General features: G+C 36.9%; 1 protein-coding gene across 1 annotated transcript; it reads left to right on the top strand.

Annotated features, from left to right (window-relative positions):
- Positions 1–5,129: 5,129 nt before the first annotated feature.
- Positions 5,130–7,004, top strand: LOC113750621. Its single transcript, XM_027294577.1, has 4 exons — positions 5,130–6,242; positions 6,324–6,536; positions 6,626–6,826; positions 6,906–7,004. Exons 1-4 carry the CDS (start codon positions 5,130–5,132, stop codon positions 7,002–7,004), a joined length of 1,626 nt encoding a protein of 541 aa, XP_027150378.1.
- Positions 7,005–22,923: the final 15,919 nt, after the last annotated feature.

Genomic DNA, 22,923 nt, shown 5'->3' with positions numbered 1-22,923 from the left:
GGAAATATTGGTGAATTTCTTCAAATTATGTCCTTTACGCAAGGGATTTTTACCAATTTTGATAAAATGGCCAAAAAGTGATTATTAGACGCTCATATTCCAAAGATCGCTCTATGAAAATGATCGGATCCTACCTTACCTTGTGCACTACCCCTTTGGATGGTACAAAATGTAAACGTGCAAGTCTCCTTGGATTAAGTATCCGAGACACAGGGCGGTTATTCCTAACGTGGGATCCCCTAAATGGCATTCCCTCTACGGCTCATGCATGATGTCAGTTTATTAAAATGATAAAACATATAATTTAAATGAAATCATGACCTAAAAAGGTTTATACGCCAGGGTAGGCCTAGGATGATATGCAATTATTAATCCAAAATCTTTAAACGTGCAATAGTCCATCTTCAAGGGTAGGTTCTAAAAGAAGGTCATGCCAGACCTCTTGTTTGCTAGGGTTTGTGAATGCAATGGGGACAAAACCAAGAAAAGTTAGTCCAGCCAGATAAATACACATAACACATTGTAGCAACGAGATAAAGCAATAAAATCAATACAAAGAAATAAAGCAATAAAAGGGAAAAAGGGGTTGGATCCCTCCCCTCGTGAATAGTGTCCCTAATAAGGCAGACTCTACCCTAGGCAAGCTATCATGGATGCATGAGGTATTGGCTCACTAATGCATCTAGACTCGATAGGTTTTAGGTCCCCGAGCCTTCAGACTTGGAAACCAAGGGTCATCAATCCCAAGGTTCTTTGTCGGTGGCTCGAGTGATTCCCCAGACATTGCTACGCACACATCGTGTCACGGCTACATGTCATGAGTGAATCTATCAAAAATCCTCAACCTTCGACTAAAAGCTAAAGGCTATGAACCCAAAGCTTAAAATGGAAGATTGAGTGACCCCTCGTATCATGCTATGCACAAATCGTGTCGCGATCACACGCCCAAGTGAGTCTCCTAAAATCATAATAGGGTGGAGTGGCGTGACAAGCCACTAAAGAAAAATAAATGAGGGGTAAAAAATTAAAACGTATGCACGTATGCTAGTGCTCCTTGTTGGAGGAGAGGGATCGAGAACCAACGCGAGGCTCTAGGGTAATATCCCCCACCCAAATGCAATGCAAATCGCGGAATCATATGAATAAACCATCTATCAATCAAAACAATCGTACGCAAATGGGCGAGGGAGTGAATTGATACGCGCGAAATGTAAAAACCCCTAAAACGAAAACATGCAACCCTAAACATCCAAATGCGATATATGAAGAGGTTAAAAGAAGAAAAAGATTGACTAAATCAAATTAGCTCGGACTCTCTAAGTCCCCAGTGGAGTCGCCAGCTGTCGCGCCCCATTTTTTATAAAATAAATAAATAAGTGGTTTAAAAATGAATTTTTGATTTGAAAAATAAATTTTGATTTATAAAGAAAATGAAGAAAAATATGGGTCTAAATGGGACTTGAAAATGCGGCGATTTGACCCAAAATATAGTTTAAAAAGGGTTTTTTGAATGAAAAATGGAGTCGCCACTTGGTATAGAGTTAAGGTGTACCAAGTCACCTAAAAATGAATTTTTTAAAGGAAAAGGTAGAAAGAAACCCCTTTTAAACGACTCCTAGTCTACGTAAACCAACGACAAAGGTTCGGGAGTCACATTTGACGAAGGGGAAGGCAAGGATAAAAATCTAAGGCACCCCTTCGACCTAGCCAAGGCTAGTTGCGTGATTTAGTCAAAGATTTTCTTAATTTAACCTAAAATTTATCACATTTGGATGTACTATATGAATGCAAACCCTAGACCTAGGAGGGTGTCGAGGGGTCGAAATGTATCTTCAAAGCTTATTTGGCACCAATCACATTAATTGTGATGCCCAATGTGGACTCGTTGGAGAGGTCACGAATAATGCAAGAATATGAGACTCTAAGAAGAGGAAAAGGATAAAATAATTATAGAAATATACATGTCTTAAAGGAATGCATCATGTCGGGTACGGGGGACTAATGTTCGGGAGTCAATTTTCCCTTTTAATAGAGGGAATACGAGCGTGCTAAGGCTAGAAAATATCCCATACTCAAGGGATTATCTCTAGTCTAATCAGGCAAAATGCACTAATCTACCCCCTAATTTTCTAAATGAGATGTAAATCTAAATGTTATATATACATAGGAGTAAGGGATATGTTATTAAGGGAAATATTATGTGAAAATGATAAAGATCCTAAAAAAATGGAAAAATATGCATGAAGTGTAGTGTAATCATACAAACATGATCTAACGAGGGAGGTCCCTAAGGGTCTAGCATTGGACTAGCCCATGTGTATGAATCCTCACTAGCATTGGACTAGTGGGAAATCGGAACAAAGAGCCACAACTAGCGTTGGACTAGTGTGGTGACAGGAAAGGAATCACAGCTAGCATTGGACTAGTGTGATGACATGCATTTATTACGGTCTAAGAAAATCAGATAAAGCAAAATAAAGCAAATAAACGCATAAATCACATAAGACACATAGCACATAGGCATGATATCTAGATGCACGTCCTAAGAAAGCGGTAACACATAGCACATAGGCATGCAAATCACACACAGCAAAAATAAAACGAATAAATCCCTATCTATTACATTCGGGGAGCCCTACTACAATCTAAGAGGGGAAATGGAATAAAATAAATAAAAGGGTTAAAAACAAAAAATCCCCCTGTGCTAAACCTAATATACAAATAAGCCCCCTATGGTTTCAAAATATACAACGCGACACCTCGTGCTTTGAACTAAGTTGTAACATTGACGAAAATCGGTAAAATTAACGGGAACTGATGAAAGGACCAAAATGCCCTTGTATAATACCCAAAATGCAATTGAGCGGACTCATTTCTTCCCTTCAAACCCTACGAAGAGAGAGAGAGAGAGAGAGAGAGAGAGAGAGAGGAAGTAAAGCCCAACCAAACGGAATCAAGTAAGAAGATCGAAGGAGACGAAGATTTATTCCAGAAAATCGAAGACAAATGGGTATGTATGCTATACTTCGTTCATGTTATAATTAATTAAAATCAGTTCATGCATGTTATAATTAGTTTACAATTTAGGGTTACCCATCTCAGATTTTGAGGGCTGATGATGTTATTTACACCCAAATATTGCATATTTGGGTGTTTACCTTAGAAAATTCCTGATTTTGTGAGTTTTGAGACTGGTACTTTGGATTTAAAATGAAGATTTTGCTGTTTTGGGACTACGACTTTGGTTTTGAAGTCGAGATTTTTTTAAAAATTTTTGGGTGTTGGAACTAGGAGTCATGCAAATAATTTCTGAAATGTCCATTTCTGATGGGAGATTTTTGCTGATTTGGGACTGCAAGTTTGGATTTAAAGTTGAGATTTTTGTTGATATTTGGGTGTTGACTAGGTGACGCAAATAATTTCTGAAATTTCCATTTGCGATGGAAAATTTTTGCTGATTAGGGGTGTTGAGTAGGATCTATTTGTGTGTGTTTGTGTGTTTGAGTACAATTCAGTCACTTGTTATTACAACAAGATATTTAACAAAGAATTGTAAGTAAAATTTCTATAATTGTTACTGTCTTCTCTGGTTTAGTGGTCCAGAATGCTATTAAAATTGGTTTTCTGTTTGTGCTTTTATGTTTATTTGGTTTTCTGTATATCAATGATGGAGACATAGTAATTGGGAGACTAAAGCATATTTATTATATTCCTTGAAACATTCAACAGAAGAAGACAAGTCAGAGGAGACAGTAGATATACATATGTATTTTGATGGAAAATTTAGAGAATATCCTGCCCTCCACTACGCAGGAACCCGTATGGCTATCTTTAAAAATAGACTTGAGGACCACATCTGCATAGTTAGCCTTTGCAGAATGTTTAAAAAAGTGGATGAGGATGCAACTAGAGTGACTTTCTGGTTTTGTGCTCCAGGAGTAGACTTAGATGGTGGTCTACATCCAATTAGGGACCATGATGATGTTAAATTGATGAATAAAGCACATTGGGGTTTGGCAACAAGGATAATATATGCCTGTAGTGGGGATGATCCTTTTGAAAAGCCACTAGAACATGGTAGGGACAATGTGTTGGAGCCAAATTCGACAATGGATGCATCAACAACAAATAAAAATGCAGATGGGGTACATAACACCAAAATAGACAGCAGAGATGGTGGGGTACAAAAAAAAGAAGATGGGGTTAGTAATTGCAATCCAAATAAGCCAAATAACACTGATGATGATGATGATGATGATGAGCCTGAATGGTTGAAGGAGGGGTTCGAAAAAAAAGAGGATGAGGACATTTTCGCAAGTAAAAAAGATGTGGACAGAAGCAGTAAACCAGGGGGTGGGTCCATACTACATTCCACTCACTTTAAGCCTTATCACGTGTTCTCTTTCCCTGAGAAGGTGGCTATCAAGAGCCTTGCCAAAAGTGAAACTAGTAAGGAAAAAAAGTCCAGTAAAAATAAGAAGCAGTCTGCAGGGCCAGATAGCATTAGAGAAATTCCACCTCATATCTCATTTCAGATTTCATCTCAAGCTGCATCTCAAGCTTCTAACCAACACCCATCTCAGATCCCATCACAAGCTGAAGCAGGGAACAGTAAAAAGGCTGAGGAAAGATCAACAGAAGAAGGAACACCACATACATCAGAAGAGGATTGGCAAGAACCAGTAATTTCTGATGAAGAGTTGCTGGACAAGTGCGGATCTGATGATGAAGGCCATGAAGAATGTCATGACTTTAACCCTAAAGTGGAGTTTCTCAAGCCACATTTTGAGTTGAAGGTTGGGCAAAAGTTTTCCAATTTCAGAGTTTTTAGATATGTGTTGGTCGAATGGTTGGTAAGAGAGGGATATGAGGTTGATTGGGTAAAAAATTACTCGAAAAAAATTATTGCAAAGTGTGCAAAGGGCTGTTCTTGGAGGATTCGTGCAACACCAGTCCAAGATGAAACTACTTTTCAAATTAAATCATTGAAGGGCCAGCATGTTTGTGCTAGAGATTACAACAACAAGCATGCAACAGCCAAGTATTTGAGCGTGAAGTACCAAGACAAGATAAGAGGTGACCCGTAGTGTGCCGTGAATGGATTTCAGAATGATATTAGAAGAGATCTAATGATTAACGTGTCCGTTACCAAGATACGCAGAGCAAAGAGAAAGGCAAAAGATGAGATGCTTGGCACGGATATGGAGCAATATCACCACCTTTGGAGTTATGCAGCTACAATTAGAGAGACAAATCCTGGTAGCACTGTCAAGCTTAAGCTTGATACAGCAGAAGAAGGTTCACAAGGGACATTTCAAAGATTGTATTACTGTCTTTATGCTTGCAAACAGGGGTTCCTCGATGGCTGTCGACCAATAATTGGTCTTGATGGGTGTTTTTTGAAATCTGCGTTTGGTGGTCAGTTGTTGTCAGCAATTGGTAGAGATGGCAATGACAATATGGTTCCAATAGCTGTAGCAGTGGTAGAGGTAGAGAGGTATGACTCATGGAAGTGGTTTCTGGAACTACTAATGGCTGATCTGGGACTTGGTATGGAAAACATACCCTGGACATTCATCTCAGATCGACAAAAAGGACTGGTCCATGCAGTGAATGAGTTATTTCCAAATTCTGAATACAGGTTTTGCTTGAGACATATGTACCAAAATTTCAAACAGAAGTTCAAAGGAAAAGAGTTGAAGGACTTGTTCTGGGCAGCAGCAAGTGCTGGGAATGAAGTGGACTGGAAATTAGCAATGAATTCCCTTGAAAAAGCTTCAAAGGATGCAGCTGAATGGCTACAAAAAGTGCCAAGTGTTTTATGGAGCAGGTCACATTTTAGACAAAGTAGCAAATGTGATATTCTTGTGAACAATCTTTGTGAGTCATTTAATAACTATATCTTAGAAGCTAGAGAGCTTCCTGTCATAGGGATGCTTGAGTGGATTCGAAGAAGGCCCATGCAAAGGATTCAAGTGAAGAGGACTGGTATGCAGAAATTTCAAGGAAAAATATGTCCTAACATTGCAGAGAAGATTGATAGGAATCTGAAATTCAGTAGGCTGTGTATTCCCACATGGGATGGCAAGAACAAATATGAAATTGATTGTGGGCCTAGAAAATCTGTTGTGGTGGATCTGAAGGAAAAGACTTGCACATGTGGCTATTTCCAGCTTACAGGTTATCCTTGTGCTCATGCATGTGCTGCAATAGGAGCACGTAGATTGCCTTTGCTTGATTATGTGCATGCCTGCTACAGTAGAGAAAATTACTTGAAAACATATGAGCACACTATCACACCTGTCCCAAGTAATAAATACTAGGTGAGATGTGAAGAACAACCCCCAAAACCTCCTGCAGTTCGAAGAATGCCTGGCAGACCCAAAAAGATCCGGCAAAGAGCAGCTGACGAGCCTAAAAAGGGTCAAGTCTCAACCAGAAAGGGTCTTGTGGTAACTTGCAAGAGATGTTTTCAGCAAAGACACAATTCAAGGACCTGCAAGAATGCCATTCATCCCAACTCTAAATTCTACAAGGTAACACAGCTTACAGATTTCATAGGCTGAGACTAATTGCTGTCCCAAATCATTTTAATTGAACATTAAAATGAACTTGTTTTTTATAGGCACCTGACACTAATGTAGCTGAATCAAGTTCAGAACTTCATTCATCAGCTCCTTCACCAATGGTACCCCCGCAACCAGTCCCAAATCAAGAACAAGCTGCACCTGTTCAAAAAAAAAGCTGCAGGCCTGGGAAGCAGTATACGCAGCCAACAATTGCGAGTGTAGCAAAAAATGTGTCTGCTAGACAATCATGTTCTCAGGTTGGATTTCATGTAATGCAAAAGTGATTTAATGAAGCATTTTTCCTTCAAACATTCATATTTTCTACTTCAATTGCAGCCTGTGAGTGGAACAACTTCACCAGCAAAAGAACCCATTCGTCCTACTGTTGCTGATGTTCTATACAACCTAAGATCCAAGAAAGCAAGAAGATGTTAGAGTTGATTTTTGAAGTGGACTGTATGTTTGTTGATTGCCTTTTTGTGTAGTTTTAAGAAATTAGTGGTTGCCGTTAGAGTTGGTGGCAAACAACTGGAATGTATGTTTCTGATGTATTTTGTCTACTCTGTTTGGAATTGTTATCAATTATTGCAAACTGGAAACTTTGATGTATTTTGATTGGATGCTGTTGGCTTCAGCAATTTGGAGGATTCTTGTCAGGTGTTGGACACTTTAATGTACTTATTGACTGTTTTAATGGAGCATTATGATTATGGGCTGCAATGGTATTTCTCAATTGCAGAAGAAGCTATTTCTGGGCAGTTTTTATGGGCTGGAATATTTCATGTACTGTTTGTTTGGGCAATTTTTGTTTGGTGGGATGTATTTTGTCTACTCTATTTGAAATTGTTATCAAAACTGGAATGTATAGTGGGATATATTTCTGGAATGTTAGGTGGGATGTTTGGTGGGATATATTTCTGGAATAGTTTATGGACTGGAAATTTTAATGTACTTTGGTGTACTTATTACTCAAAACTGGAATGCAGAAGACGTTATTGTGTGTGCTTATTGCTCAAAACTATTTTTAATGCACAAATATGATTACAAGTGTATATAATAGTTAGATGTTTGTTTCATTGTTTTAGGTAGGACATCTTTCGGAAAAACAGAAGAATAAAGTGCATATTTCCATGAACAAAACAAACTGCCTGATTTTCTTCATTTCCATTCATAAGCTTCTTCATTGTCTTATTTTACAGACATTTTCATCAACAGAAGCAAAAGTGAAAAAATAGATACCATTAGACAATAGCTAACTAGTACTTTCAAGTTCTTCACTTCATCATTCAAGTTCTTCACTTCAGAATTCGAGTTCAAGCACGACAAATGTTCTTCAACCATTGGCCTCTCAAAAAAGTTTCCTCTGCCGGTTTCATCTCTATAGATGGGATTACACCATGAGAAAAATCTACATTCATCCCTTTCACAAACAAAGTACAGCATCCCTTTGGATGGCTTTTCAGACTCAACAATCTTCACCTTTGCCTTTCTTCGACAGTCGCACAGCTTATATTGGTACCGTAGATTCCTAACTCCACTATCCCCTCGAGAGCTTGAGGAAGACATGAGCAAATTTTTTAGCCAGTCATTTCCCTTCATCAGTAGATAAATCCCAATTTAGTTACCAACATTCTTACTTTAAACCCTAATAACAACAATTTGTTAGCCAAAACCCAAAATCAAATGCTTTTACCTTAGCCAAGATTGTGTAGTAGTTCCTCGCAGGTTGACTTCGTATCTAGAGGATGGCTTTACCTTTCAAACCTCCTGTGTGGTAATTTGATTTCTCCCAAAGGCTAGTTCAGTTTCTCTCCATCAAGTACAAATCGATTCTATACACAAGCATCGCTGGGAGGGAGTTTTATTGGGGGCTAAGGGGTACAATAGGAATATTTGCTAAAAATTAAGTATAAAGAATTTGCTTTTAGCTTACAGTACATCAATCCCGTTAATTTTACCGATTTCCGTCAATGTTACAACTTAGTTCAAAGCACGAGGTGTCGCGTTGTATATTTTGAAACCATAGGGGGCTTATTTGTATATTAGGTTTAGCACAGGGGGCTTTTTTGTTTTTAACCCTAAATAAAATAACCTAGCTATTACAACTTTGGCATTCAAGTGCCTTTCAAATGATCGAAATTGAAAATAACTAAAACAAATAAAGTGGATAAATAAATAAAATGAAAACATTCAAAAGGCATGCAATTGAGCACATAAATCACATAAACACATAGGGTCAAATAAAGTAAGAAACTAAGGGATAGGGTGTACCTCCTTTGAGTTGGGGCCCTAATGAAATGAACTTACTTATTTACCCTCCAAAAAACAAAGAAAGGGTCAAGGCATCACTTTAGTTAACAAATAATCACAAAAGATAAAAATAAACATGAAATTGAATCAATTAAATCATGTCAACAACCCACATTTAAGAAGTCAAAATTAAGAAGGGACTTAATTGCAAAAATTAACAAAGTTTTGGGGCCAGAATTAAAGAAAAATAAAGTTTAGGGGCCTATTTTGCAATTAAGTTAAGGACCCAATTGAAAGAAATTGAAAGTTTGTAGGGCTATAGTAAAATTAAAGAAAAGTATAAGGGCCATTTTGCAAATTCGCTTCTGGTCTTGACGACCCAACAGGCCACTTGGGCCATTTTGCATTTTATTTGGGCCAGAAGCCCCCTAAGCCCAATCGAAAACCCTAAGAAAGCAAGCAGGCCAATCTATCACTTTCCAACAAAACAAACCCAACCAAAAGAGTGGGCCTTTACTTCCTAAACCCAAACTAGAAACCCAATCAAAATAAATCAGACCCACCTTTACAAACCCAAACAAATATCATTTCCCAAAACCTAAACCCATAATACTAAATCCAACAAAATAAACAAAACAACTAAAGTTATTAAGGACTAATTATGCTCTTAATCCCAGAAATAATCGGCTTAAAAAAAGCATGAAAAACGATTGAAACTTAATAAGGGCGGAAATGATTTGATTGCAGAAGTATTCGGGCCATAGTGAATTATGCCAAAGTTAAAGGACCAAAACGACATTTCAAAAAGGTCATGCCAATCAGAATTGAAGCTTTCTTCTTCTGGCTCAAGACTTTCGTTTGAGCATTTCATCAAGCAACTAACGGGCATAAAATTTCACCGACATGTGGGGTTTGCGATTCTCAGGGGTTGCCAAATGAAGTATTTTATTCTGAAGGTTCAAAAGGGATAACTAGGGATAGAATGTTTGATTGGAAAAGAAGAGGGCCTGACTTTTATTCCGTTCCTTACAATAACTCTGAATTGAAATTTTCATTAATGCGAAATTTTTTGCATGTATCTGAATTAACTGACTGAGGAAGACCCTTGTTCATCCGTATCTGTGAAACATAGGCGATCCGTGCGGAAAAAAAAACCCTTCCTTTTCTTTTCTCTTTCTCTCTTTTCTCCTTTTTTTCAAAATTGAAACCCAGGTAGAATCAAATTTCTCCAATTTGTGATTCCCTCTTTTCTTCTAATTTTAGCATTTTTGCTTTTCTCCTTTTTGGAAAATTCTCCAATCTCCCTCCCCAATGTGGGGTGCGATCGTAAGTGCTTTTGAAAAGAACCACCAATTTTAGCTCGAATGAGGATGCAAGGGATAAATGGTGTTTAGGTTGTTGAAACGATGGCCAAAGTATCATTCTTACACCTCATGACAACCAAAGTAACGAAATGCTCATTGAGAATCCATTCCCTTTTTGATATTTGAAAATTTTCCAATGAAGGGTAGTGATAATCAAGGCACATATTTGAAACGAAATTATTCTTTTATAGGCTCAAATGAGAGAGCAAATGATAAAATCTGTATAGGTAGAGAAACGAACGCTCGAAGTATCATTCCAAATTTTCCAAACAAATAAGAATAATGCACATTTTTGCTTTCACTTAGATGTGGATTGAACTAGATTAGACAAAATGAACAATTTCAAGCAAAAGTTGCCCCAAATTACAATTTATCAATCAATGTGACTGATTTTTATTTTGGGGTTAAATAGAGGTGGGCAAAAATAGGAATTGTACAGTGAAGGAGAAAAAGGTATCTCATTGGGTCTTATTGTAAGGATTTTAGAAAGCATACACTTGTGAATTTTCAGGCTAGAGGTTGAAAAAAATCTCAATTCGGTCTTATTTCTTAAAATTCATCATGAAATCCCTCAAATAGCCAAAAAAGAATGAAATATACATGATTATATACAAAACAACAATTGTATAAATAAAAAACTTTATTGCTGAAAAAAGTTTGAAACAAAATTTCTACAAATGAGAAGAGAAAGACTTCTGAAGAGCTCCACATATACACACTTGTTTGCCTCCTTTTCGGAACAGAATTTTCTTTTCTTTGACAAATAATGATGAAGACTCTTAGAGGCTTTAGCCTAGCGCTTCCAAATAGATCCTTCATGTTTTCATTGCAGGGTCTGCCCAAGAATCAAGTATTACCTTTCAAACTTTATCGGATCAAAATTGTTATCAGATATAGAAAAATATTTTCACCCTATTGAAACACTTTTATGAATGCAGGGGAAGGGGAAAAAATAAAAGGAAAAATACCCCGAGTCAGTAAGCAAGAATAAAAGCTCGGTATGCATGTCCTATGGGGGAGCCCTTTTATGCCAAGGGTAGGCCTAGCATGAAAATGCAATCCTCTAGGGTAGGCACCATACAATACCTGATTGGGTGAAAAATGATTTGAAAAATTTGGCCAATTGGAGTGAGAAGAGACGTTTGTCCTAAAAAATGAGGGCGAAGTCCGAATGGATTGCTTGTTTTGATCGACACATAAAATGATATGAGAAAGAGCCTACTCTTGAAAGGATTGCAATGTCTCGACTAATTTATCCAGTGAACTTTAGACTTACACCCTAAAAAGGAATAAGCGGATCAAGAGGATAGGATGAAATTGATGATTTATTCAAAATTGACTAGATTACCTTAAAAAGGGCAAAATGGTCAAATGCATTGAATGAAATTTGATTATTTATTCAAAATTGAATGGATAACCCTAAAAATGAATTGAATTAATCAAATGAATTGAATGAAATCAATTGATCAAATAGATCGAGTGAAATGATGATTTATTCAAAATCGACCGAATTGCCCTAAAATAGGTAAACTGGTCAAATGGATCGGACAAAATTGATGATTTATTCAAAATTGATAAGATTGCCCTAAGAATGGGTAAACTAATCAAATGAATTGAATGAAATTAGTGATCTATTCAAAATCGACTAGATTGCCCTAAAATGGGTAAACTAGTCAAATGAATTTAAAATCGACTAGGTTGCCCTAAAAAGGAACAAATTGATAAAATGGACTGGATGAAATGGTCCAATGGATTGAATGGAATTGACAGCTTATTTAAAAATCAATCTATCCATTGCTAGTTTCAAAAATTTATTACGATGCACTAGTCTATGAGCCTTCTAAAATCAAATTTTGGCCTCAATTTATTTATCGTCTCAACAGTGAGGAAATATTGGTGAATTTCTTCAAATTATGTCCTTTACGCAAGGGATTTTTACCAATTTTGATAAAATGGCCAAAAAGTGATTATTAGACGCTCATATTCCAAAGATCGCTCTATGAAAATGATCGGATCCTACCTTACCTTGTGCACTACCCCTTTGGATGGTACAAAATGTAAACGTGCAAGTCTCCTTGGATTAAGTATCCGAGACACAGGGCGGTTATTCCTAACGTGGGATCCCCTAAATGGCATTCCCTCTACGGCTCATGCATGATGTCAGTTTATTAAAATGATAAAACATATAATTTAAATGAAATCATGACCTAAAAAGGTTTATACGCCAGGGTAGGCCTAGGATGATATGCAATTATTAATCCAAAATCTTTAAACGTGCAATAGTCCATCTTCAAGGGTAGGTTCTAAAAGAAGGTCATGCCAGACCTCTTGTTTGCTAGGGTTTGTGAATGCAATGGGGACAAAACCAAGAAAAGTTAGTCCAGCCAGATAAATACACATAACGCATTGTAGCAACGAGATAAAGCAATAAAATCAATACAAAGAAATAAAGCAATAAAAGGGAAAAGGGGTTGGATCCCTCCCCTCGTGAATAGTGTCCCTAATAAGGCAGACTCTACCCTAGGCAAGCTATCATGGATGCATGAGGTATTGGCTCACTAATGCATCTAGACTCGATAGGTTTTAGGTCCCCGAGCCTTCAGACTTGGAAACCAAGGGTCATCAATCCCAAGGTTCTTTGTCGGTGGCTCGAGTGATTCCCCAGACATTGCTACGCACACATCGTGTCACGGCTACATGTCATGAGTGAATCTATCAAAAATCCTCAACCTTCGACTAAAAGCTAAAGGCTATGAACCCAAAGCTTAAAATGGAAGATTGAGTGACCCCTCGTATCATGCTACGCACACATCGTGTCGCGATCACACACCCAAGTGAGTCTCCTAAAATCATAATAGGGTGGAGTGGCGTGACAAGCCACTAAAGAAAAATAAATGAGGGGTAAAAAATTAAAACGTATGCACGTATGCTAGTGCTCCTTGTTGGAGGGGAGGGATCGAGAACCAACGCGAGGCTCTAGGGTAATATCCCCCACCCAAATGCAATGCAAATCGCGGAATCATATGAATAAACCATCTATCAATCAAAACAATCGTACGCAAATGGGCGAGAGAGTGAATTGATACGCGCGAAATGTAAAAACCCCTAAAACGAAAACATGCAACCCTAAACATCCAAATGCGATATATGAAGAGGTTAAAAGAAGAAAAAGATTGACTAAATCAAATTTGCTCGGACTCTCTAAGTCCCCAGTGGAGTCGCCAGCTGTCGCGCCCCATTTTTTATAAAATAAATAAATAAATGGTTTAAAAATGAATTTTTGATTTGAAAAATGAATTTTGATTTATAAAGAAAATGAAGAAAAATATGGGTCTAAATGGGACTTGAAAATGCGGCGATTTGACCCAAAATATAGTTTAAAAAGGGTTTTTTGAATGAAAAATGGAGTCGCCACTTGGTATAGAGTTAAGGTGTACCAAGTCACCTAAAAATGAATTTTTTAAAGGAAAAGGTAGAAAGAAACCCCTTTTAAACGACTCCTAGTCTACGTAAACCAACGACAAAGGTTCGGGAGTCACATTTGACGAAGGGGAAGGCAAGGATAAAAATCTAAGGCACCCCTTCGACCTAGCCAAGGCTAGTTGCGTGATTTAGTCAAAGATTTTCTTAATTTAACCTAAAATTTATCACATTTGGATGTACTATATGAATGCAAACCCTAGACCTAGGAGGGTGTCGAGGGGTCGAAATGTATCTTCAAAGCTTATTTGGCACCAATCACATTAATTGTGATGCCCAATGTGGACTCGTTGGAGAGGTCACGAATAATGCAAGAATATGAGACTCTAAGAAGAGGAAAAGGATAAAATAATTATAGAAATATACATGTCTTAAAGGAATGCATCATGTCGGGTACGGGGGACTAATGTTCGGGAGTCAATTTTCCCTTTTAATAGAGGGAATACGAGCGTGCTAAGGCTAGAAAATATCCCATACTCAAGGGATTATCTCTAGTCTAATCAGGCAAAATGCACTAATCTACCCCCTAATTTTCTAAATGAGATGTAAATCTAAATGTTATATATACATAGGAGTAAGGGATATGTTATTAAGGGAAATATTATGTGAAAATGATAAAGATCCTAAAAAAATGGAAAAATATGCATGAAGTGTAGTGTAATCATACAAACATGATCTAACGAGGGAGGTCCCTAAGGGTCTAGCATTGGACTAGCCCATGTGTATGAATCCTCACTAGCATTGGACTAGTGGGAAATCGGAACAAAGAGCCACAACTAGCGTTGGACTAGTGTGGTGACGGGGAAGGAATCACAGCTAGCACTGGACTAGTGTGATGACATGCATTTATTACGGTCTAAGAAAATCAGATAAAGCAAAATAAAGCAAATAAACACATAAATCACATAAGACACATAGCACATAGGCATGATATCTAGATGCACGTCCTAAGAAAGCGGTAACACATAGCACATAGGCATGCAAATCACACACAGCAAAAATAAAACGAATAAATCCCTATCTATTACATTCGGGGAGCCCTACTACAATCTAAGAGGGGAAACGGAATAAAATAAATAAAATAACCTAGCTATTACAACTTTGGCATTCAAGTGCCTTTCAAATGATCGAAATTGAAAATAACTAAAACAAATAAAGTGGATAAATAAATAAATAAATAAAATGAAAACATTCAAAAGGCATGCAATTGAGCACATAAATCACATAAACACATAGGGTCAAATAAAGTAAGAAACTAAGGGATAGGGTGTACCTCCTTTGAGTTGGGGCCCTAATGAAATAAACTTACTTATTTACCCTCCAAAAAACAAAGAAAGGGTCAAGGCATCACTTTAGTTAACAAATAATCACAAAAGATAAAAATAAACATGAAATTGAATCAATTAAATCATGTCAACAACCCACATTTAAGAAGTCAAATTAAGAAGGGACTTAATTGCAAAAATTAACAAAGTTTTGGGGCCAGAATTAAAGAAAAATAAAGTTTAGGGGCCTATTTTGCAATTAAGTTAAGGACCCAATTGAAAGAAATTGAAAGTTTGTAGGGCTATAGTAAAATTAAAGAAAAGTATAAGGGCCATTTTGCAAATTCGCTTCTGGTCTTGACGACCCAACAGGCCACTTGGGCCATTTTGCATTTTATTTGGGCCAGAAGCCCCCTAAGCCCAATCGAAAACCCTAAGAAAGCAAGCAGGCCAATCTATCACTTTCCAACAAAACAAACCCAACCAAAAGAGTGGGCCTTTACTTCCTAAACCCAAACTAGAAACCCAATCAAAATAAATCAGACCCACCTTTACAAACCCAAACAAATATCATTTCCCAAAACCTAAACCCATAATACTAAATCCAACAAAATAAACAAAACAACTAAAGTTATTAAGGACTAATTATGCTCTTAATCCCAGAAATAATCGGCTTAAAAAAAGCATGAAAAACGATTGAAACTTAATAAGGGCGGAAATGATTTGATTGCAGAAGTATTCGGGCCATAGTGAATTATGCCAAAGTTAAAGGACCAAAACGACATTTCAAAAAGGTCATGCCAATCAGAATTGAAGCTTTCTTCTTCTGGCTCAAGACTTTCGTTTGAGCATTTCATCAAGCAACTAACGGGCATAAAATTTCACCGACATGTGGGGTTTGCGATTCTCAGGGGTTGCCAAATGAAGTATTTTATTCTGAAGGTTCAAAAGGGATAACTAGGGATAGAATGTTTGATTGGAAAAGAAGAGGGCCTGACTTTTATTCCGTTCCTTACAATAACTCTGAATTGAAACTTTCATTAATGCGAAATTTTTTGCATGTATCTGAATTAACTGACCGAGGAAGACCCTTGTTCATCCGTATCTGTGAAACATAGGCGATCCGTGCGGAAAAAAAAACCCTTCCTTTTCTTTTCTCTTTCTCTCTTTTCTCCTTTTTTTCAAAATTGAAACCCAGGTAGAATCAAATTTCTCCAATTTGTGATTCCCTCTTTTCTTCTAATTTTAGCATTTTTGCTTTTCTCCTTTTTGGAAAATTCTCCAATCTCCCTCCCCAATGTGGGGTGCGATCGTAAGTGCTTTTGAAAAGAACCACCAATTTTAGCTCGAATGAGGATGCAAGGGATAAATGGTGTTTAGGTTGTTGAAACGATGGCCAAAGTATCATTCTTACACCTCATGACAACCAAAGTAACGAAATGCTCATTGAGAATCCATTCCCTTTTTGATATTTGAAAATTTTCCAATGAAGGGTAGTGATAATCAAGGCACATATTTGAAACGAAATTATTCTTTTATAGGCTCAAATGAGAGAGCAAATGATAAAATCTGTATAGGTAGAGAAACGAACGCTCGAAGTATCATTCCAAATTTTCCAAACAAATAAGAATAATGCACATTTTTGCTTTCACTTAGATGTGGATTGAACTAGATTAGACAAAATGAACAATTTCAAGCAAAAGTTGCCCCAAATTACAATTTATCAATCAATGTGACTGATTTTTATTTTGGGGTTAAATAGAGGTGGGCAAAAATAGGAATTGTACAGTGAAGGAGAAAAAGGTATCTCATTGGGTCTTATTGTAAGGATTTTAGAAAGCATACACTTGTGAATTTTCAGGCTAGAGGTTGAAAAAAATCTCAATTCGGTCTTATTTCTTAAAATTCATCATGAAATCCCTCAAATAGCCAAAAAAGAATGAAATATACATGATTATATACAAAACAACAATTGTATAAATAAAAAACTTTATTGCTGAAAAAAGTTTGAAACAAAATTTCTACAAATGAGAAGAGAAAGACTTCTGAAGAGCTCCACATATACACACTTGTTTGCCTCCTTTTCGGAACAGAATTTTCTTTTCTTTGACAAATAATGATGAAGACTCTTAGAGGCTTTAGCCTAGCGCTTCCAAATAGATCCTTCATGTTTTCATTGCAGGGTCTGCCCAAGAATCAAGTATTACCTTTCAAACTTTATCGGATCAAAATTGTTATCAGATATAGAAAAATATTTTCACCTTATTGAAACACTTTTATGAATGCAGGGGAAGGGGAAAAAATAAAAGGAAAAATACCCCGAGTCAGTAAGCAAGAATAAAAGCTCGGTATGCATGTCCTATGGGGGAGCCCTTTTATGCCAAGGGTAGGCCTAGCATGAAAATGCAATCCTCTAGGGTAGGCACCATACAATACCTGATTGGGTGAAAAATGATTTGAAAAATTTGGCCAATTGGAGTGAGAAGAGACGTTTGTCCTAAAAAATGAGGGCGAAGTCCGAATGGATTGCTTGTTTTGATCGACACATAAAATGATATGAGAAAGAGCCTACTCTTGAAAGGATTGCAATGTCTCGACTAATTTATCCAGTGAACTTTAGACTTACACCCTAAAAAGGAATAAGCGGATCAAGAGGATAGGATGAAATTGATGATTTATTCAAAATTGACTAGATTACCTTAAAAAGGGCAAAATGGTCAAATGCATTGAATGAAATTTGATTATTTATTCAAAATTGAATGGATAACCCTAAAAATGAATTGAATTAATCAAATGAATTGAATGAAATCAATTGATCAAATAGATCGAGTGAAATGATGATTTATTCAAAATCGACCGAATTGCCCTAAAATAGGTAAACTGGTCAAATGGATCGGACAAAATTGATGATTTATTCAAAATTGATAAGATTGCCCTAAGAATGGGTAAACTAATCAAATGAATTGAATGAAATTAGTGATCTATTCAAAATCGACTAGATTGCCCTAAAATGGGTAAACTAGTCAAATGAATTTAAAATCGACTAGGTTGCCCTAAAAAGGAACAAATTGATAAAATGGACTGGATGAAATGGTCCAATGGATTGAATGGAATTGACAGCTTATTTAAAAATCAATCTATCCATTGCTAGTTTCAAAAATTTATTACGATGCACTAGTCTATGAGCCTTCTAAAATCAAATTTTGGCCTCAATTTATTTATCGTCTCAACAGTGAGGAAATATTGGTGAATTTCTTCAAATTATGTCCTTTACGCAAGGGATTTTTACCAATTTTGATAAAATGGCCAAAAAGTGATTATTAGACGCTCATATTCCAAAGATCGCTCTATGAAAATGATCGGATCCTACCTTACCTTGTGCACTACCCCTTTGGATGGTACAAAATGTAAACGTGCAAGTCTCCTTGGATTAAGTATCCGAGACACAGGGCGGTTATTCCTAACGTGGGATCCCCTAAATGGCATTCCCTCTACGGCTCATGCATGATGTCAGTTTATTAAAATGATAAAACATATAATTTAAATGAAATCATGACCTAAAAAGGTTTATACGCCAGGGTAGGCCTAGGATGATATGCAATTATTAATCCAAAATCTTTAAACGTGCAATAGTCCATCTTCAAGGGTAGGTTCTAAAAGAAGGTCATGCCAGACCTCTTGTTTGCTAGGGTTTGTGAATGCAATGGGGACAAAACCAAGAAAAGTTAGTCCAGCCAGATAAATACATATAACGCATTGTAGCAACGAGATAAAGCAATAAAATCAATACAAAGAAATAAAGCAATAAAAGGGAAAAAGGGGTTGGATCCCTCCCCTCGTGAATAGTGTCCCTAATAAGGCAGACTCTACCCTAGGCAAGCTATCATGGATGCATGAGGTATTGGCTCACTAATGCATCTAGACTCGATAGGTTTTAGGTCCCCGAGCCTTCAGACTTGGAAACCAAGGGTCATCAATCCCAAGGTTCTTTGTCGGTGGCTCGAGTGATTCCCCAGACATTGCTACGCACACATCGTGTCACGGCTACATGTCATGAGTGAATCTATCAAAAATCCTCAACCTTCGACTAAAAGCTAAAGGCTATGAACCCAAAGCTTAAAATGGAAGATTGAGTGACCCCTCGTATCATGCTACGCACACATCGTGTCGCGATCACACACCCAAGTGAGTCTCCTAAAATCATAATAGGGTGGAGTGGCGTGACAAGCCACTAAAGAAAAATAAATGAGGGGTAAAAAATTAAAACGTATGCACGTATGCTAGTGCTCCTTGTTGGAGGGGAGGGATCGAGAACCAACGCGAGGCTCTAGGGTAATATCCCCCACCCAAATGCAATGCAAATCGCGGAATCATATGAATAAACCATCTATCAATCAAAACAATCGTACGCAAATGGGCGAGAGAGTGAATTGATACGCGCGAAATGTAAAAACCCCTAAAACGAAAACATGCAACCCTAAACATCCAAATGCGATATATGAAGAGGTTAAAAGAAGAAAAAGATTGACTAAATCAAATTTGCTCGGACTCTCTAAGTCCCCAGTGGAGTCGCCAGCTGTCGCGCCCCATTTTTTATAAAATAAATAAATAAATGGTTTAAAAATGAATTTTTGATTTGAAAAATGAATTTTGATTTATAAAGAAAATGAAGAAAAATATGGGTCTAAATGGGACTTGAAAATGCGGCGATTTGACCCAAAATATAGTTTAAAAAGGGTTTTTTGAATGAAAAATGGAGTCGCCACTTGGTATAGAGTTAAGGTGTACCAAGTCACCTAAAAATGAATTTTTTAAAGGAAAAGGTAGAAAGAAACCCCTTTTAAACGACTCCTAGTCTACGTAAACCAACGACAAAGGTTCGGGAGTCACATTTGACGAAGGGGAAGGCAAGGATAAAAATCTAAGGCACCCCTTCGACCTAGCCAAGGCTAGTTGCGTGATTTAGTCAAAGATTTTCTTAATTTAACCTAAAATTTATCACATTTGGATGTACTATATGAATGCAAACCCTAGACCTAGGAGGGTGTCGAGGGGTCGAAATGTATCTTCAAAGCTTATTTGGCACCAATCACATTAATTGTGATGCCCAATGTGGACTCTTTGGAGAGGTCACGAATAATGCAAGAATATGAGACTCTAAGAAGAGGAAAATGATAAAATAATTATAGAAATATACATGTCTTAAAGGAATGCATCATGTCGGGTACGGGGGACTAATGTTCGTGAGTCAATTTTCCCTTTTAATAGAGGGAATACGAGCGTGCTAAGGCTAGAAAATATCCCATACTCAAGGGATTATCTCTAGTCTAATCAGGCAAAATGCACTAATCTACCCCTAATTTCTAAATGAGATGTAAATCTAAATGTTATATATACATAGGAGTAAGGGATATGTTATTAAGGGAAATATTATGTGAAAATGATAAAGATCCTAAAAAAATGGAAAAATATGCATGAAGTGTAGTGTAATCATACAAACATGATCTAACGAGGGAGGTCCCTAAGGGTATAGCATTGGACTAGCCCATGTGTATGAATCCTCACTAGCATTGGACTAGTGGGAAATCGGAACAAAGAGCCACAACTAGCGTTGGACTAGTGTGGTGACGGGAAAGGAATCACAGCTAGCACTGGACTAGTGTGATGACATGCATTTATTACGGTCTAAGAAAATCAGATAAAGCAAAATAAAGCAAATAAACACATAAATCACATAAGACACATAGCACATAGGCATGATATCTAGATGCACGTCCTAAGAAAGCGGTAACACATAGCACATAGGCATGCAAATCACACACAGCAAAAATAAAACGAATAAATCCCTATCTATTACATTCGGGGAGCCCTACTACAATCTAAGAGGGGAAACGGAATAAAATAAATAAAATAACCTAGCTATTACAACTTTGGCATTCAAGTGCCTTTCAAATGATCGAAATTGAAAATAACTAAAACAAATAAAGTGGATAAATAAATAAATAAATAAAATGAAAACATTCAAAAGGCATGCAATTGAGCACATAAATCACATAAACACATAGGGTCAAATAAAGTAAGAAACTAAGGGATAGGGTGTACCTCCTTTGAGTTGGGGCCCTAATGAAATAAACTTACTTATTTACCCTCCAAAAAACAAAGAAAGGGTCAAGGCATCACTTTAGTTAACAAATAATCACAAAAGATAAAAATAAACATGAAATTGAATCAATTAAATCATGTCAACAACCCACATTTAAGAAGTCAAATTAAGAAGGGACTTAATTGCAAAAATTAACAAAGTTTTGGGGCCAGAATTAAAGAAAAATAAAGTTTAGGGGCCTATTTTGCAATTAAGTTAAGGACCCAATTGAAAGAAATTGAAAGTTTGTAGGGCTATAGTAAAATTAAAGAAAAGTATAAGGGCCATTTTGCAAATTCGCTTCTGGTCTTGACGACCCAACAGGCCACTTGGGCCATTTTGCATTTTATTTGGGCCAGAAGCCCCCTAAGCCCAATCGAAAACCCTAAGAAAGCAAGCAGGCCAATCTATCACTTTCCAACAAAACAAACCCAACCAAAAGAGTGGGCCTTTACTTCCTAAACCCAAACTAGAAACCCAATCAAAATAAATCAGACCCACCTTTACAAACCCAAACAAATATCATTTCCCAAAACCTAAACCCATAATACTAAATCCAACAAAATAAACAAAACAACTAAAGTTATTAAGGACTAATTATGCTCTTAATCCCAGAAATAATCGGCTTAAAAAAAGCATGAAAAACGATTGAAACTTAATAAGGGCGGAAATGATTTGATTGCAGAAGTATTCGGGCCATAGTGAATTATGCCAAAGTTAAAGGACCAAAACGACATTTCAAAAAGGTCATGCCAATCAGAATTGAAGCTTTCTTCTTCTGGCTCAAGACTTTCGTTTGAGCATTTCATCAAGCAACTAACGGGCATAAAATTTCACCGACATGTGGGGTTTGCGATTCTCAGGGGTTGCCAAATGAAGTATTTTATTCTGAAGGTTCAAAAGGGATAACTAGGGATAGAATGTTTGATTGGAAAAGAAGAGGGCCTGACTTTTATTCCGTTCCTTACAATAACTCTGAATTGAAACTTTCATTAATGCGAAATTTTTTGCATGTATCTGAATTAACTGACTGAGGAAGACCCTTGTTCATCCGTATCTGTGAAACATAGGCGATCCGTGCGGAAAAAAAAACCCTTCCTTTTCTTTTCTCTTTCTCTCTTTTCTCCTTTTTTTCAAAATTGAAACCCAGGTAGAATCAAATTTCTCCAATTTGTGATTCCCTCTTTTCTTCTAATTTTAGCATTTTTGCTTTTCTCCTTTTTGGAAAATTCTCCAATCTCCCTCCCCAATGTGGGGTGCGATCGTAAGTGCTTTTGAAAAGAACCACCAATTTTAGCTCGAATGAGGATGCAAGGGATAAATGGTGTTTAGGTTGTTGAAACGATGGCCAAAGTATCATTCTTACACCTCATGACAACCAAAGTAACGAAATGCTCATTGAGAATCCATTCCCTTTTTGATATTTGAAAATTTTCCAATGAAGGGTAGTGATAATCAAGGCACATATTTGAAACGAAATTATTCTTTTATAGGCTCAAATGAGAGAGCAAATGATAAAATCTGTATAGGTAGAGAAACGAACGCTCGAAGTATCATTCCAAATTTTCCAAACAAATAAGAATAATGCACATTTTTGCTTTCACTTAGATGTGGATTGAACTAGATTAGACAAAATGAACAATTTCAAGCAAAAGTTGCCCCAAATTACAATTTATCAATCAATGTGACTGATTTTTATTTTGGGGTTAAATAGAGGTGGGCAAAAATAGGAATTGTACAGTGAAGGAGAAAAAGGTATCTCATTGGGTCTTATTGTAAGGATTTTAGAAAGCATACACTTGTGAATTTTCAGGCTAGAGGTTGAAAAAAATCTCAATTCGGTCTTATTTCTT

Source organism: Coffea eugenioides, chromosome 10, assembly GCF_003713205.1.
Source record: "Coffea eugenioides isolate CCC68of chromosome 10, Ceug_1.0, whole genome shotgun sequence".
NCBI lineage: Eukaryota > Viridiplantae > Streptophyta > Magnoliopsida > Gentianales > Rubiaceae > Coffea > Coffea eugenioides.
The sequence above is the reverse complement of the archived record's forward strand: the minus strand, read 5'-3'. Positions and strand labels throughout refer to the sequence as shown.